The following is a 19332-nucleotide window of genomic DNA, read 5'->3' as shown; positions in this document are numbered from 1 at the left end:
TTTTTTTTTTTTCTTTCTTTTTCTTCTTTCTGAACCTCTTTTTATCCCCTTTCTCCCCCTCATGATATGGGATCTCTTCTGATTTGGCTAAAGCATATTTTCCTGGGGTTGTTGCCACCCTTTTAGTATTTTACTTGCTCCTTCATCTACTCTTATCTGGACAAAATGACAAGGCGGAAAAATTCACCACAAAAAAAAGAACAAGAGGCAGTACCAAAGGCTAGGGACCTAATCAATACAGACGTTGGTAATATGTCAGATCTAGAGTTCAGAATGACGATTCTCAAGGTTCTAGCCGGGCTTGAAAAAGGCATGGAAGATATTAGAGAAACCCTCTCGGGAGATATAAAAGCCCTTTCTGGAGAAATAAAAGAACTAAAATCTAACCAAGTTGAAATCAAAAAAGCTATTAATGAGGTGCAATCAAAAATGGAGGCTCTCACTGCTAGGATAAATGAGGCAGAAGAAAGAATTAGCGATATAGAAGACCAAATGACAGAGAATAAAGAAGCTGAGCAAAAGAGGGACAAACAGCTACTGGACCATGAGGGGAGAATTCGAAAGATAAGTGACACCTTAAGACGAAACAACATTAGAATAATTGGGATTCCAGAAGAAGAGGAAACAGAGAGGGGAGCAGAAGGTATATTGGAGAGAATTATTGGAGAGAATTTCCCCAATATGGCAAAGGGAACAAGCATCAAAATCCAGGAGATTCAGAGAACCCCCCTCAAAATCAATAAGAATAGGTCCACACCCCGTCACCTAATAGTCAAATTTATAAGTCTTAGTGACAAAGAGAAGATCCTGAAAGCAGCCCGGGAAAAGAAGTCTGTAACATACAATGGTAAAAATATTAGATTGGCAGCAGACTTATCCACAGAGACCTGGCAGGCCAGAAAGAGCTGGCATGATATATTCAGAGTACTAAACGAGAAAAACATGCAGCCAAGAATACTATATCCAGCTAGGCTATCATTGAAAATAGAAGGAGAGATTAAAAGCTTCCAGGACAAACAAAAACTGAAAGAATTTGCAAATACCAAACCAGCTCTACAGGAAATATTGAAAGGGGTCCTCTAAGCAAAGAGAGACCCTAAAAGTAGTAGATCAGAAAGGAACAGAGACAATATACAATAACAGTCACCTTACAGGCAATACAATGGCACTAAATTCATATCTCTCAATAGTTACCCTGAATGTGAATGGGCTAAATGCCCCAATCAAAAGACACAGGGTATCAGAATGGATAAAAAAACAAAACCCATCTATATGTTGCCTACAAGAAACTCATCTTAAACCCGAAGACACCTCCAGATTTAAAGTGAGGGGGTGGAAAAGAATTTACCATGCTAATGGACATCAGAAAAAAGCAGGAGTGGCAATTCTTATATCAGATCAATTAGATTTTAAGCCAAAGACTATAATAAGAGATGAGGAAGGACACTATATCATACTCAAAGGAACTGTCCAACAAGAAGATCTAACAATTTTAAATATCTATGCCCCTAACATGGGAGCAGCCAACTATATAAACCAATTAATAACAAAATCAAAGAAACACATCGACAATAATACAATAATCGTAGGGGACTTTAACACTCCCCTCACTGAAATGGACAGATCATCCAAGCAAAAGATCAACAAGGAAATAAAGGCCTTAAATGACACACTGGACCAGATGGACATCACAGATATATTCAGAACATTTCATCCCAAAGCAACAGAATACACATTCTTCTCTAGTGCACATGGAACATTCTCCAGAATAGATCATATTCTCGGTCCTAAATCAGGTCTCAACCGTTATCAAAAGATTGGAATCATTCCCTGCATATTTTCAGACCACAATGCTCTGAAGCTAGAACTCAATCACAAGAGGAAATTTGGAAAGAACCCAAATACATGGAGACTAAACAGCATCCTTCTAAAGAATGAATGGGTCAACCAGGAAATTAAAGAAGAATTGAAAAAATTCATGGAAACAAATGATAATGAAAACACAACGGTTCAAAATCTGTGGGACACAACAAAGGCAGTCCTGAGAGGAAAATATATAGCGGTACAAGCCTTTCTCAAGAAACAAGAAAGGTCTCAGGTACACAACCTAACCCTACACCTAAAGGAGCTGGAGAAAGAACAAGAAAGAAACCCTAAACCCAGCAGGAGAAGAGAAATCATAAAGATCAGAGCAGAAATCAATGAAATAGAAACCAAAAAAACAATAGAACAAATCAATGAAACTAGGAGCTGGTTCTTTGAAAGAATTAATAAGATCGATAAACCCCTGGCCAGACTTATCAAAAAGAAAAGAGAAAGGACCCAAATAAATAAAATCATGAATGAAAGAGGAGAGATCACAACGAACACCAAAGAAATACAGACAATTATAAGAACATACTATGAGCAACTCTACGCCAACAAATTTGACAATCTGGAAGAAATGGATGCATTCCTAGAGACATATAAACTACCACAACTGAACCAGGAAGAAATAGAAAGCCTGAACAGACCCATAACCAGTAAGGAGATTGAAACAGTCATCAAAAATCTCCAAACAAACAAAAGCCCAGGGCCAGATGGCTTCCCGGGGGAATTCTACCAAACATTTAAAGAAGAACTAATTCCTATTCTCCTGAAACTGTTCCAAAAAATAGAAATGGAAGGAAAACTTCCAAACTCATTTTATGAGGCCATCATCACCTTGATCCCCAAACCAGACAAGGATCCCATCAAAAAAGAGAACTACAGACCAATATCCTTGATGAACACAGATGCAAAAATTCTCGCCAAAATACTAGCCAATAGGATTCAACAGTACATTAAAAGGATTATTCACCACGACCAAGTGGGATTTATTCCAGAGCTGCAAGGTTGGTTCAACATCCGCAAATCAATCAATGTGATACAACACATTAATAAAAGAAAGAACAAGAACCATATGATACTCTCCATAGATGCTGAAAAAGCATTTGACAAAGTACAGCATCCCTTCCTGATCAAAACTCTTCAAAGTGTAGGGATAGAGGGCACATACCTCAATATTATCAAAGCCATCTATGAAAAACCCACCGCAAATATCATTCTCAATGGAGAAAAACTGAAAGCTTTTCCGCTAAGGTCAGGAACACGGCAGGGATGTCCGTTATCACCACTGCTATTCAACATAGTACTAGAAGTCCTAGCCTCAGCAATCAGACAACAAAAGGAAATTAAAGGCATCCAAATCGGCAAAGAAGAAGTCAAACTATCACTCTTCGCAGATGATATGATACTATATGTGGAAAACCCAAAAGACTCCACTCCAAAACTGCTAGAACTTGTACAGGAATTCAGTAAAGTGTCAGGATATAAAATCAATGCACAGAAATCAGTTGCATTTCTCTACACCAACAACAAGACAGAAGAAAGAGAAATTAAGGAGTCAATCCCATTTACAATTGCACCCAAAACTATAAGATACCTAGGAATAAACCTAACCAAAGAGGCTAAGAATCTATACTCAGAAAACTATAAAGTACTCATGAAAGAAATTGAGGAAGACACAAAGAAATGGAAAAATGTTCCATGCTCCTGGATTGGAAGAATAAATATAGTGAAAATGTCTATGCTACCTAAAGCAATCTACACATTTAATGCAATTCCTATCAAAGTACCATCCATTTTTTTCAAAGAAATGGAACAAATAATCCTAAAATTTATATGGAACCAGAAAAGACCTCGAATAGCCAAAGGAATATTGAAAAAGAAAGCCAAAGTTGGTGGCATCACAATTCCAGACTTCAAGCTCTATTACAAAGCTGTCATCATCAAGACAGCATGGTACTGGCACAAAAACAGACACATAGATCAATGGAACAGAATAGAGAGCCCAGAAATAGACCCTCAACTCTATGGTCAACTAATCTTCGACAAAGCAGGAAAGAATATCCAATGGAATAAAGACAGCCTCTTCAACAAATGGTGTTGGGAAAATTGGACAGCCACATGCAGAAAAATGAAATTGGATCATTTCCTTACACCACACACGAAAATAGACTCAAAATGGATGAAGGACGTCAATGTGAGAAGGGAATCCATCAAAATCCTTGAGGAAAACACAGGCAGCAACCTCTTCGACCTCAGCCGCAGCAACATCTTCCTAGGAACATCGCCAAAGGCAAGGGAAGCAAGGGCAAAAATGAACTATTGGGATTTTATCAAGATCAAAAGCTTTTGCACAGCAAAGGAAACAGTTAACAAAACCAAAAGACAACTGACAGAATGGGAGAAGATATTTGCAAATGACATATCAGATAAAGGGCTAGTGTCCAAAATTTATAAAGAACTTAGCAAACTCAACACCCAAAGAACAAATAATCCAATCAAGAAATGGGCAGAGGACATGAACAGACATTTCTGCAAAGAAGACATCCAGATGGCCAACAGACACATGAAAAAGTGCTCCACATCACTCGGCATCAGGGAAATACAAATCAAAACCACAATGAGATATCACCTCACACCAGTCAGAATGGCTAAAATTAACAAGTCAGGAAATGACAGATGCTGGCGAGGATGCGGAGAAAGGGGAACCCTCCTACACTGTTGGTGGGAATGCAAGCTGGTGCAACCACTCTGGAAAACAGCATGGAGGTTCCTCAAAATGTTGAAAATAGAACTACCCTATGACCCAGCAATTGCACTGCTGGGTATTTACCCTAAAGATACAAACGTAGTGATCCGAAGGGGCACGTGCACCCGAATGTTTATAGCAGCAATGTCTACAATAGCCAAACTATGGAAAGAACCTAGATGTCCATCAACAGACGAATGGATAAAGAAGATGTGGTATATATACACAATGGAATACTATGCAGCCATCAAAAGAAATGAAATCTTGCCATTTGCGACGACGTGGATGGAACTAGAGGGTATCATGCTTAGCGAAATAAGTCAATCGGAGAAAGACAACTATCATATGATCTCCCTGATATGAGGGAGAGGAGATGCAACATGGGGGGTTAAGGGTGTAGGAGAAGAATAAATGAAACAAGATGGGATTGGGAGGGAGACAAACCATAAGTGACTCTTAATCTCACAAAACAAACTGAGGGTTAATGGGGGGAGGGGGTTAGGGGGGTGGGATTATGGACATTGGGGAGGGTATGTGCTATGGTGAGTGCTGTGAAGTGTGTAAACCTGGCGATTCACAGACCTGTACCCCTGGGGATAAAAAGATATTATATGTTTAAAAAAAATAAAACTTAAATAAAAAAAAAAAAAGAAATAATATTACATATCCACTAAAATATCTATAATCAAGAAGACTGATCCAAGTAAGTATTGGGGAGGATACAGGGAAACTGGAACACTTATATGCTGCTGGTGGGAATACAAAGTAGTACAGCCACTTTGGAAAACAGTCTTGTAATTTCTTCAAAAGTCAAGTATATATACCGTATAATCCAGCCATTCCACTAAGCATCTACCCAAGAGAAATGAAAACATATGTTCACACAGACTTTTAAGTAAATGTTAATACCACAGTATTAACAGTCCAAAATGGAAAACAATCCAAACATCTTTAACTTGGTGAATAAATAAAATGTGATTGTTTCCACATATTAGAATATTTCTCAGCAGTAAAAATAAAGGAAAGAACCGCAACACCCACTACAACAGTGATAAACGTCAAAAGCATTATTATATGCCAAAGACTGCAAAGGAGTCCATTTATATGACATTTGGGAAAAGATTTACTTATTACAGGCAGAAAGCAGATTAGTGGTTGCGTGAGGCAGAAGGTGGGAGAAGGGACTAACTGCAAAACAGGAACAAGGAAACTTTGAGGGATGAAGGAAGTAGTCTAAAGCTGGACTGTTATGATGCTATGACATGATATGTGAATTTTATGTATATCTCAATAAAGCTTAAAAGAAAAAGGAACAGCACAAAAAAACAAAGAAAAAGTTGGGACACATACTTAGTTCTCCAAACCATCCACAAACCTTAAGTTAAGAATTTATATATTATTGGGGCACCTGGGTGGCTCAGCCATAAAGTGTCTGCCTTCGGCTCAGGTTATGATCCCAGAGTCCTGGGATCAAGTCCCGCATCGGGCTCCTTTCTCAGCGGGGAGCCTGCTTCTCTCTCTGCCTCTGCCTGCTACTCTTCCTGCTTGTGCTCTCTCTTTCTCTCTGACAAATAAATAAACAAATCTTAAAAAAAAAAGAAGTAAAAATAAGAAAGATGTATAATTTGGGGATACAGTAAGGACAATAAGTTGCATTAAATCAATTATGTGCCTCTATTTCTTGATAACTAATACGAGTTGGTTTTCTTAAGAAAGGGGCAACAGTACTGGTAAGAAATTGGGGAGCTTTTTTTTTTTTTTTTGAAGTATGTATTTTTTCAACGCCTTATGCAACACAGGGCAACCTACTAGCATTTACACCCTAGAACAATGTTCACCAAATACCGCAGTACAGCTGTACCATTGTTACATTATTGAAATACTTCCACATAGGGTAAAAGCAACTGCATTAAGTTTAAAGAACTTTGGGGTGGGGAAGGGTTCTGATAACACTGTAAATATCTGTTCTAAGGAGTAACAGGGGATCCTAGGACTTGCAAAATTCCTCTGAGGCTTCTTCACTTTAGGTGTATGTAAGTTTGCTAGATGATCTTTTGATGGTTGCTTTGCCTATAAATTGATGTTTATTATTGAAATTAGAAATCTATCAAACTAAACTTGATATAGAGGAAATAAATATAACATTCAACCCTAAGCAAACAATCTAAGCTGTAGATGTGCAATACTAGGTAAGAGAAATGACAGTAAGGTTGTGAACATATTTCCCTACTACTGTAACAATAACGAAAACCTCCATCCTGTTGTCAGTTTGCAGCATCATGGACATTCACAAAGGACTGTATGTGGTCCCCAAGCATCTGTTCATTCTTTCTCACATCAAAGAAGGGTATTAAAGCCCTGAGTCTAAGGGATGGAAAAAAAAAATCAGGGCAAGAGGTCTCAGATTTTTGAATTGCTTCTGTCTAGACACTGATGACACGAAGGGGCTAGAGAGTTTGATCATGATGCATAGTAGGAAGACCCAATGCTTAGGAAATACCAAAGACGGTGTTTCTGTGATCTTCACATTACCTACGTCCCCAGTTTTAAAACACAAATGAAAAGATGATCCATGATCTATGAAAACTTGATGGGTCTATTAGTTTTTCTTTCTGATCCCTCCTCTAAATTCACTGCATCTCCATTCATATTTTATTTCTCTCCTTTAGTACTGCCCACCCCCCAGGTTCCCTTCTGATTCCAACTCCATCTTAAGCGAAGGAGTATGATTTATAAATTCATATGTTAGAGAATGCAAAACACTGAGTTAAGGGAAAAAAAATTATACATAAAAAAATGGATTTGCCAAAACTCACCATCAGAGGGCACAACAGTACTGCAATAAACAGCTCCCAAATTCTGCCAAGGAGAGAGCCTCTGGTGCACCTAGAAAATAAAAAAAGACACATCCATGGTCAGGACAGAGCAACAAATGTGTGTATATATGATAGAATAACTTTTTGATTATTTAAGTAATATGTATTCTTTGCAGAAAAGCTTAAAAATATCATTTAAGAAAGTCTCTCATACTCATATCATCCTAAGATCATAATAATGAATATTTTGGTTTGTTTTCAAAATTTTAAGCAAACATATTTACATATACACATATTCACAATTGCTTTTTCATCTACTTTTTAGACACTTGATATTGGTTTGAAGGGCTATCAAGTCTAACTAAACTTTTACGCTTCTTCCTCTTGCTAGCTTTTAGACCTGCATTTCCTTCATAACTAGGTGTTAAGTAGTTCTAGCATGAATTTGCTGTTATTGGGTAGAGATCTAGTCTTTCTGTTCACTTTCCTTTTTTTTTTTTTTTAATTTTAAAAACTTGGTCAGGCAGCTTCACTCCCGGAGTCCCTAATAATTTCCTTCTTCTGAAGGATAAGAATATATTCTTATTCTTCTTCTTATTCTGAAGGATAAGAACATATTCTGAATATAAGAAGGAAATCACTAAACATCTTACTACCTTCTCCAAGAGTAGTGTCATTTTGTAGATTTAGGTCTAGAACTTAGTTTCTCACAATTAAACTAAGTTTTAAAAGGAATATTAAATATGTTTCTGACTTGTCAAATGATTCATTTATCCCTTTGTACCTTTTACCTTCCCAGCCACAGACAGTATTAAAGGAAGGCATTAACCAACTAAAAAATAATGTCTGCCTCTGAGGCTGATATAATATTCCACTCCATCAGCCCTAGAAGAAAAATAATTTAGGATTCTATGACAAGACGTAACTTAACACAATCATGAAGCATAACAGACTTTACATCCTTCATGTGAATATCAATTCCTGCCTCCTTCCAACTTAAGAAAGCATGCAGAAATATGAGACTGACATTTGCTAAAAATGTAAATACAGTAGTCCCCTCTTACTCACAGGGGCTATGTCCCAAGACCCCTCAGGAGATGCCTGAAACTAGATATAGTACTAAATCCTGTATGTTTTTTCTTATACATACATGCTTAAGATAAAGCTTAATTTATGAATTAGGCTCAAGAGATTAGCAACAATAGTTAATAAAATAGAACTGTAACAATATACTATAAAAGTTAAGTAAAGGTGGTCTCTCAAAGTATCTTACTGTACTGTGCTCACCCTTCTTGTAATGATGTAAAATGATAAAAACACTTAGATGATGAGATAAAATGAGGTGAATGATGTCAGGATTGTGACCTAGTGTTAAACTACTAATGACCTTCTGGCCATATGTCAGAAGGAAGATCATCTGCTTCTGGACTGCGGTTGACTATGGGTAATGAAAGTGAAACCACAGATAAGGGGGACTACTGTAATCAATCAAAACTATTAGACTTAGCTCATAGCTGAACATGACACACTAATGTGATTTCGTGCTGGTGAGAACCTTTAAGTTAATATATACAATTACTTTACGGTGACTTCCAGAGGGTTTTTTTTTTTTAAAGTTTCAAAACATTTAAACTTAATTTTACACACTGATTCAGGGATGCACTGGTTAAAGATAGGTGTGTTGGGAAACCCCATAATCCCGATCCTCTGCTTGAGCCCTGTAAGGGGATCCAAAGAATCCTTGGACTTCATAAAGCAGTTTGAAAACTAATGTTGGAAATCAGGGGAAGATGAATCCTACCCCACAAATGAGACCCACAGAGGGAGAGTGACTTAGGAGTCACACATCAGGCAGAATCAGGATTTACAATCCAGGTCTCAATACTGCTAACCATCTTCTATACAAAACACAGAGGGCCTTGGTCTTATCCTCTGCAGGTCTTTTTGTTTGACTATACCTAGGTACTGTCTAGCAGTATAATTTTATTTAAAACGCTTATTTCTTTTAAATAGATAAAACAGGTACATGATACAAAATTCAAGAAACAAAAACTAAATAAAAAATTAAGTTTTTTAAGTCTCAGCCTTCCTCCCATCCGTGTGGACCAGCAACACAGTTCTCTCCAGAGGTAACTCATTAAATCTGAATATCCTATCAAAGACGGTGTTATATATATACAAGCTTGTGCATATATATGTATGTATTTGCAGAGGTTTTTAAAAACACAAATGGTAGCATGCTAGAGTTGCATTACTCATCTGGCTTTTTTTTTTTTTTTTCCTAACTTAACTCACTGTTTTTAGTGACTGAATAAAATTACACTGGTTAAAGAAATTTATGGTACAAGTCATCAATCTTTATGATTGGCTGTTGACAATCTTTTATTATTTTAGTACATGATACTGGAATGAAAATTCTTATGTGTAGGCACCAATATCAGAAGATAAAATACTCCAAATGCCAAGTTAAAGTTACATACACTTTAAATTTTGAAAGCTATTGCCAAACTGTTTTTCATGGAAATTTACATGAATTCATAGACCTGCAGATTATACTCCTATTCACTAAATGAGCATCTGATTCCTAAAACCTCCAAAACAATGTATCATTAAACTTCTTTATTTTGCCAGTGTCAAAGTTGAGCAGTATTTCATTTCTTGTATTAAAAGTAAAAATTTTTACATATTTTTATCTAAGACTTATGTATTTGCTTTTCTATGAACTAAGTATTTACACCCTTTGCCCTTTTTTCAATTTAGTTCTTGGTCTTGGAATATTATTTTGTAGAAATTCTTTAAATATTAAGAAAATTAGCCCTTTGTTAACAACATGTTATATGAATTCATGCCTGATTACTTTCCTTTAAGCATTTTCCTAGTTATTCTCCAACTCTTGAACTTAGAGTCAGTATGTGTAGTGACACAACACAAATACACAATCCCATTAATTTCAAAGCAGTAGAATAGCACAGGGAATAAAATCACAGAATTTGTAATTACCCTGCTTGAGTTTAGATTCTCATTCAATAACCTATTCCAGCTTCAACTTGGAGCAAGTTCATTAGTCTCTTTGAGCCTCAGTTTCTTCACTGAAAAATGGACAAAGAGTAATACTGGTACCTACCACATAAACTTGCGGTGAGGAGTAAATGTAATACATGTAAAGTATTTAGAACAGTGCCTGTCATAGAGTAACTGCTCAATAAATGTTAACTAGTTTTTTGTTTGTTTTTTTTGTTATGAAATTGAGATATTAACTCTAATTAACATAACAGAAACTGACTTCTATATGATTTTGAGTCTTCATATCCAAAAACCTTGTAAGTCTTTCCATTTAAGTCTGTATTTGTGTCACTGAAAAGCATTTTAAGGTCTTCCTCACACATATCTTGTATGTCCCTTTCCCTAATGTAATGCTTCTTGTACTAATTACTATTCGTACTAATCTTTTTTTTTTTTTTAAGATTTTATTTATTTATTTGATAGACAGAGATCACAAGTAGTCAGAGAGGCAGGCAGGGAGAGAGGAGGAAGCAGGCTCTCTGCTGAGCAGAGAGCCAGATGCAGGGCTCGACCCCAGGACCCTGAGACCATGACCTGAGCTGAAGGCAGAGGCTTTAACCCACTGAGCCACCCAGGCGCCCCTATTTGTACTAATCTTGTCCAATATTAAGATCATGACCCCTACATTTGTTTTTAGTTAGTATATGCCTGTTATGCTTTACCTATCCTCTAATTTTGTTATTCTTTCAAAGTTTGTTTTAGAAATTATTCTAAATAATTTTTTGTGATCTAATCTGGGAATCATTCAATAGGAAAGTTTAGCCTATTTATATTTATTAATATAATATATACTTAGTCTCCTTTCAGTCATCAAATATTATGCTATAAAATTTTATGCTTTGTTTTTATTGCTGTTCTTTCCTCTTAAAAATAGTTTACTAAATGGTTTGGTCTTGCTTTATTTTAGTTACACAGGTATTTCTTCTAATAATATGGAAAATTTACTTTGGTTTAGTAGTTATTTCAGAGCAAAAGTCTAAGAACTTTTAGCGGTCTTTAAGGCTCAATGTTATCAGATACCCTATTATCTCTCAGACTTCATCTCTTACCCCTCTCCCTCTCAATTATTCTGCTTTAGCCCCTCGAGACTCTGTCCTGTTTGTTGTATGTGCCAGCTATGCTCTTGCTTCAAGACTTCTGCAACAGTTACTATTTCTGATTAAAATATTATTTTTCCAGGTAACTATCAGCTTCCCTCACTTCCTTCAACTGTTTGCTCACATTTTACTTTCTGAGTGAGGCCTACTCTAGCTACCCAATTTAAAATGTTAATCCCCAGAAGTTAAGATGCCCAGAGTCGCTGGTTTGACCCTAAATTTGTCTTGTCCCTCAAATACAACTACATAGTTATCAAATCATTCAGACCACCTGAGAAATCAATCAGAGATCTGAAAAAACAGATGCTGCAAGTCTATAAGTAGAAAAGTGACCACAGTCTGGGAGGTAGGAGGTGCAGAGACTTAAATCTGGTGTGACATCGCTGATTATATGGCGGAGGGGCAGGGGCCTGTTTAAGGAGGCTACTGCAAAGTATTATAAGCAGTGGAGTACAAATCAGAACTTTTAGAAGTCTGCTATGGCTGGGGGATGGGGTACATGTCCCTGGTTCAAAGGTGCTCAGGTAGCAAAGTGTGGCAGAATCCCAGATATGACAGTATGGTCTCAAGGTCCTGGGGATCGCAAGAACAACAGGGGGTGCCTGGGTGGGACAGAGTTCCCAGGCATAGGCGTGGGAAAGCTGGCTGAGAATAGCAAGTCTACATGCCAGCTCTCTGCTCTGTGTTGCCGTAAGTTGCAAACCACTGTACGGTTGTGCGACCAGTTTCCTGGGCAGGATCCAGGAAAAGGCAGAAACCTGGTGAGACCCCCACCCCAAGGAATAGCAAGGGTCCATGCCATAGGAGTCCCCCAAATTTAGAGTTTTTAAACTCAGTCACATGCCTGAGATAAAAAAAAAAAAAAAAGCTCAGTCAGAGGCCAGGTGAACAGACTTCTGACAGAAACCAGGGGAGTGATTGGATGCTTTTCTGTGAGGGTTCACTGAAGAGTGTAGGGGGGGTGGAGGTGTGCCCAGGGGTATGCAAATTTTTGTCTCTGGCGCTAGAGAGCAGGGTGCAGCCATATTCACCCAGCCCATCAGCACTGAAAGCCTTCAGGGAGCAAAACAGTGCCACCTAGTGGAGTCCAGGGCTGCTTACACTGAGCCCCGGCCTCTGAGTACTGGAGGCACTTCTCCACTAGAGCAAGTCCGTCTGAGAATCAGTGCAACAGGCCCCGCCTCCAGTTTACTGATCAAAGAGGGCTTCAAAACTTCAACTCTTCGGGAAAACAGTATGTTTATACCATTCTTGGTATTTTCACTCTTTAGTCTATTGGCATTATACGTCCAGTTAATTTTTTCAATTCTTGTTTTATTCGTTTTATTTTTATGTATACTTTATATGTATATATTTTTGTTTCCTTTCATTGTATTTATACACACATATATGTATTTATACATACATTTATACATACACATACACATGTTTTTCTTTCTTATTTGGGTATCTAGTTTCTTTTAACAGGCAGACCAAAACACCCAGTATCTAGTTTAGTTTAGTTTTGCTTTCTGTTGTTGTGGTAGTTATTATTATTTTTGTTTCTTTCTCTTTCTTTCTTCTTTACTTTTCTGGACATAATGAAAAGATGTAGAAAATCACCCCAAAAGAAAGAACAGGAGGAAGTACTCACTACCAGGGATTTAATCAATATGGATATGATTAATGTCTGAACTAGAATTTAAAACAATGATTATACAGATACTAGCTGGCATTGAAAAAGGCATAGAAAACACTAGACAATCACTTATTCTAGAGAAAAAAAGAACTAAAATCTAGTCAAGTCAAAATTAAAAATGCTAAAAAAAAAATTTTTTTTTAAATGCTATTACCAAGATGCATTCCCAAGTGGAGGCTATAAAAATGAGGATGAACAATGCAGAAGAGCAAATAAGTGATACAGAAGAAAATAAGGAAGCTCAAAAGAGGGAAAGAAAACTATTAGATCGTGAAGGCAGACTTAGGGAACTCAGCAAAATAATATGTATATTAGTATATACATTAGTGTGTGTGTGTGTGTGTGTGTGTGTGTGTGTGTGTTTGTGTGTGTGTGTGTATGTGTATGTATATATATATATAAAACAGGAAAAAGCAAAATAATATGTATATTATAGGAGTCCCAGATGAGGAGGGGAAAAGGGGCAGAAGGTTTATTTGAACAAATTAAAATTTTTTAAAGATTTTATTTATTTATTTTAGAGAGAGAGAATTTCAAGCAGACTCCGTGCTGTGCATGGACCCGGACACAAAGCTTGATCCCAGGATCCTGAGATCATGACCTGAGCTGAAACCAAGAGTCAGATACTTAGAATGGGCTACCCAGGTGCCCCTGTTTGAACAAATTATAGCCGAGAACTTCCTTAATCTGGGGAAGGAAACAGACATTCAAATACAAGAGGCAGAGAACTCCCCTCAAAATCAACAAAAATAGGTCAACACCTTGACCTATGTTATAGTGAAGCTTGCAAATTACAAAGATAAAGAGAAAATGTTGAAAGCAGTTCAGGACAAGAGATCCTTAACCTACAAGGTTAGACACATAAAGCTAGTGGACCTGTCCACAGAAGCCTGGCAGGACAGAAAGGACTGGCATAATATAGCCAATGTGCTAAATGGGAAAAGTATGCAGCCAAGAATACTTTATCCAGCCAGGCTGTCGATTCAGCACCATTTCTTGAAGAGACTGTCTTTTTTCCACTGTATATTTTTTCCTGTTTTGTCAAAGGTTAACTGACCATAGAGTTGAGGGTCCAAATCTGGGCTCTCTACTCTGTTCCACTGGTCTATGTGTCTGTTTTTATGCCAGTACCATGCTGTCTTGGTGATCACAGCTTTGTAGTAAAGCTTGAAATCAGGTAACATGATGCCCCCAGTTTTATTTTTGTTTTTCAACATTTCCTTAGCGATTCGGGGTCTCTTCTGGTTCCATACAAATTTTTGGATTATTTGCTCCAGCTCTTTGAAGAATACTGGTGGAATTTTGATCGGAATGGCATTAAAAGTATAGATTGCTCTAGGTAGTATAGACATTTTAACAATGTTTATTCTTCCGATCCAAGAGCATGGAATGGTCTTCCATCTTTTTGTGTCTTCTTCAATTTCTTTCATGAGTGTTCTGTAGTTCCTCGAGTACAGATCCTTTACCTCTTTGGTTAGGTTTATTCCCAGGTATCTTATGGTTCTTGGTGCTATAGTAAATGGAATTGATTCTCTAATTTCCCTTTCTGTATTTTCATTGTTAGTGTATAAGAAAGCCACTGATTTCTGTACATTGACTTTGTATCCTGCCACGTTACTGAATTGCTGTATGAGTTCTAGTAGTTTGGCAGGCTGTCTATTTGTAATGGAAGGAGAGATAAAGGGCATCTAGGACAAACAAAAACTAAAGGAATTTGTGAATACTAAATCAGCCCTGCAAGAAATATTAAAGGGGATTTCTTTGAACACAGAGAGAACCCAAAAGTAACAAAGACTGGAAAAGAATGGAGACAATCTGCAGGAACAGTGACTTTATAGGTAATACAATGGCACTAAATTCTTATCTTTCAATAATTACTGTGAATGTAAATGGAGTAAAAGCTCCAATCAAAAGACATAGGGTATCAGAATGGATAAAAAAATAAGACTCACTGATTTGTTGCTTATGACCCATTTTCGACCCAGAGACACCTCCAGATTGAAAGTGAGGAGGTGGAGAACTATTTAGCAAAACAGACATCAAAAGAAACGTGGGGTGGCAATCCTTATATCAGAAAAACTAGATTTTAACTCAAAGACTATAATGTGAGATGAAGAAGGACACTTTATCATAATAAAGGGTTCTATCCTACAAGAAGATCTAACAGTTTTAAATATTTATGCCCCTAACTTTGGAGCAGCCAAATATATAAATGAATTAATAACAAAATTAAATTAAATTAAAGAAACTCATAGATGATAATACAATAATAGTAGGGGATTTAACACTAGGAGCTGGTTCTTTGAGAGAATTAATAAGATTGATAAGCCCCTAGCCAGACTTAGAAAGGACACAAATAAAATCATGAATGAAATAAGAGAGATCACAACCAACACCGAAGAAATACAATTATAAGAGAATATTACAAGCAATTAATGCCAACAAATTAGGCAAACTAGAAGAAATGTATGCATTCCTAGAAACATATAATCTACCAAAACTGAAACAGGAAGAAATGGAAAACCTAAACAAACCTATAACCAGCCAGGTTTTTGAGTCAGTAATCAAAAATCTCCCAACAAACAAGAGTCCAGGGCAGATGGCCTCACAGGAGAATTCTACCAAATATTTAAAGAAGAATTAATACCTATTCTTCTGAAACTGTTCCAAAAAATAAAAGTGGGAAGAAAAACATCCAAACTCACTCTATGAGACCATAGAACAAGTTTGGATGGTTTTGATCCCCAAACCAAAGACCCCACCAATAAGGAGAATTATAGACCAATATCCCTGATGAACATGGATGCAAAAATTTTCACCAAGAGAGGAGCTAACAGGATCCAACAGTACAATAAAAAGATTATTCACCCCGACCAAGTGGAATTTATTCCTGGGCTGCAGGGCTGGGTCAAAATCCACAAATCAATCAATGTGATATACCACATTAATAAAAGAAAGGACAAGAAGCTTATGATCCTCTCAATAGATGCAGAAAAAGCATTTGAAAAAATACAGCATCCTTTTCTTGACAAAAACCCTCCACCACGTAGGGATAGAGGGAACATCATTAGAGTCATATATGAAAGACCCACAGTGAATATCATCCTCAGAACAGAATAGAGAACCCATAACTCCTTGGTCAAATAATCTTTGATAAAGCAGAGAGAATATCCAATGGAAATATCCAATGGAAAAAAGACAGTTGCTTCAACAAATGGTGTTGAGAAAATTGGACAGCCACATGCAGAAGAAAGAAACTGGACCACTTTCTTTTTTTTTTTTTTTTAAGATTTTATTTATTTATTTGACAGAGATCGCAAGTAGGCAGAGAGGCAGGCAGAGAGAGAGGAAGGGAAGCAGGCTCCCTGCTCAGCAGAGAGCCCGATGCGGGGCTCGATCCCAGGACCCTGGCATCATGACCTGAGCCGAAGGCAGAGGCTTAACCCTCTGAGCCACCCAGGCGCCCCTGGACCACTTTCTTATACTATGCACAAAAACTGACAGCTTTTCCCCTAAGGTCAGGAATATGGTAGGGATGTCCACTCTTACCACTTTTATTCAACATTACTACTGGAAGTCATAGCCTTAGCAATCAGACAACAAAAAGAAATAAAATGTATCCAAGTCGGCAAGGAAGTCAAACTTTCACTCTTCACAGACAACACGATACTCTATGTAGGAAACCCAAGAATCCACCAAAAAATGCTAGAACTGATACAGGAATTCAGCAAAGTCACAGAATATAAAATAAATTCACAGAAATCAGCTGCATATCTATATATTAACAATGAAGCAGCAGAAAGAGAAATCAAGAAACCCATTTACAATTGCACCAAAAACCTAAGATATTTAGGAATAAACCTAACCAAAAAGGTTAAGGATATGTAACTGAAAACTATAGAACACTCATGAAAGAAATTGAGGAAGAAAAAGAGAAATGGAAAAACATTCCATGTTCATGGATTAGAAGAACAAATATTGTTAAAATGTCTATGTTACCAAAGCAATCTACACATTCAATGCAATCCCTATGAAAATACCATCAACATTTTTCACAGATCTGGAAGAAACAATCCTAAAATTTGTATGGAACCAGAAAAGACCCCCAAATAGCCAAAGTTATGTTGCAAAAGAAAACCAAAACTGGAGGCATCAAATTCTGGACTTCAAGCTCTATTACAAAGCTGTAATCATCAAGAAAGTATGGCACTGGCACAAAAAAAGACACATAGATCAATGGTACAGAATAGAGAAGCCAGAAGCAGACCCTCAACTTTATGGTCAAATAATCTTCAACAAAGCAGAAAAGAATATCCAATGGAAAAAAGTCTCTTTAATAAATGGTGTTGGAAAATTGGACAGCCACATGCAGAAGAATGAAACTGGACCACTTTCTTATACCATACACAAAAATAAACTCAAAATAGATGAAAGACCTAAATAGGAGATATGAATCTATCAAAATCCTAGAGGAGAACACAGGTAGCAACCTCTTTGACCTTGGCCGCAGCAACTTCTTGCTAGACATGTCTCTAAAGGCAAGGGAAACAAAAGCAAAAATGAGCTATTGGGACTTCATCGGGATAAAAAGTTTCGCACAACAAAGAAACAATCCACAAGGGGCACCTGGGTGGCTCAGTTGTTAAGTGCCTGCTTTCAGCTCAGGTCATGATCCCAGGGTCCTGGAACTCACCCTGGAACTCCCAGGGGTCCCATACCAGGCTCATTGCTCGGCAGGAAGCCTGCTTCTCCCTCTTCCACTCCCCCTGCTGTGTTCCCTCTTTCATTGTGTCTCTGTCAAGTAAATAAAATTTAAAAGAAGAAGAAGAAGAGGAGGAGGAGGAGGAAGAAACAACCCACAAAACTAAAAGGCAACCCATGGAATAGTAAAAGATATTTGCAGATGACATCACCTAAAGAGCTAGTATCCAACATCTATAAAGAACTTATCCAAAAAAAAAAAAAAGAACTTATCAAGCTCAACACCCCAAAAACCAAAAAATTCAGTCAAGAAGTGTGCAGAAGACATGAACAGACATTTTTTCAAAGAAGATGTACAAACGGCTAACAGGCACATGAAAAAAACGCTCAACATCACTTGTCATCAGGGAAATACAAATCAAAACCACAATGAGATACCACCTCACACGGTCAATGTATGAGGAGAATGATGAAATTTAGCAACTCAGGAAACAGATGTTGGCAAGGATAAGGAGAAAGGCATACTTTCTTACACAGTTGGTGGGAATGCAAACTGGTACAGCAACTCTGAAAAACAGTATGGAGGTTCCTCAAACAGTTAAAAACAGAACTACCTTATGACCCAGCAATTGCATTCCAGGTATTTATCCAAAAGATACTAATATAGTGATTTGAAGGGGCACATGCACCCCAATGTTTATAGCAACAATGTCCAAAATAGCCAAAATATGGAAAGAACCTAGATGTCCATTGACAGATGAATGGATAAAGAAGATGTGGCATAATGGGGTGCCTGGGTGGCTGAATTGTTAAACTATCTGACTTCGGCTCAGGTCATGATCTCAGCGTCCTGGGATAGAGCCCCATGCCAGGCTCCCCACTCAGCAGGCAGTCTACTTCTCCCTTTGACCCTCCCCCCACTTGTTCTCACTCATATCCTCTCTCGTTAATAAGTAAATAAAATCTTTAAAAAACAAAAAAGAAGTGGTACTTACTCAGCCATCAAAAAGAATGAAATCTTGTCATTTGCAACTATGTGGATGGAAGTAGAGGGTATTATGCTAAGTGAAGTAAGTCAGTCAGGGAAACACAAACACCATATGATTTCACCCATATGTGGAATTTAAGAAACAAGACAGAAGAGCATAGGGGAATGGAAGGAAAAATAAAATAAGATAAAAACAGAGGGAGGCAAACCGTGAGAGACTCTTAACTACAGGAAACAAACTGAGGGTTGCTGGAGGGGAGGGGATGGGGAATGGGATAACTGGGTGGTGGGCATTAAGGAGGGCACTTGATGTAATAAGCACTGGTTATTATATGCAACTGATGAATCACTAAATTCTACTCCTGAAACTAATA

At 37.4% G+C, this 19332-nt stretch overlaps 1 protein-coding gene across 1 annotated transcript in view; it reads right to left on the bottom strand.

Annotated features, from left to right (window-relative positions):
- LOC111145292 (mitochondrial calcium uniporter) overlaps window positions 1-19332 on the bottom strand; it is a 208517-nt gene that overhangs the window by 37753 nt on the left and 151432 nt on the right. Inside the window, exon 2 of the mRNA XM_022500126.1 lies at window positions 7432-7501. Coding sequence (XP_022355834.1) covers window positions 7432-7501 — 70 coding nt within the window. The remainder of the gene's footprint in view (window positions 1-7431; window positions 7502-19332) is intronic.

This window comes from Enhydra lutris, unplaced genomic scaffold, assembly GCF_002288905.1.
Source record: "Enhydra lutris kenyoni isolate GAN:26980312 unplaced genomic scaffold, ASM228890v2 scaffoldscaffold12, whole genome shotgun sequence".
Taxonomy (NCBI): domain Eukaryota; kingdom Metazoa; phylum Chordata; class Mammalia; order Carnivora; family Mustelidae; genus Enhydra; species Enhydra lutris.
This window is presented reverse-complemented; position numbering and strand designations above follow the sequence as displayed.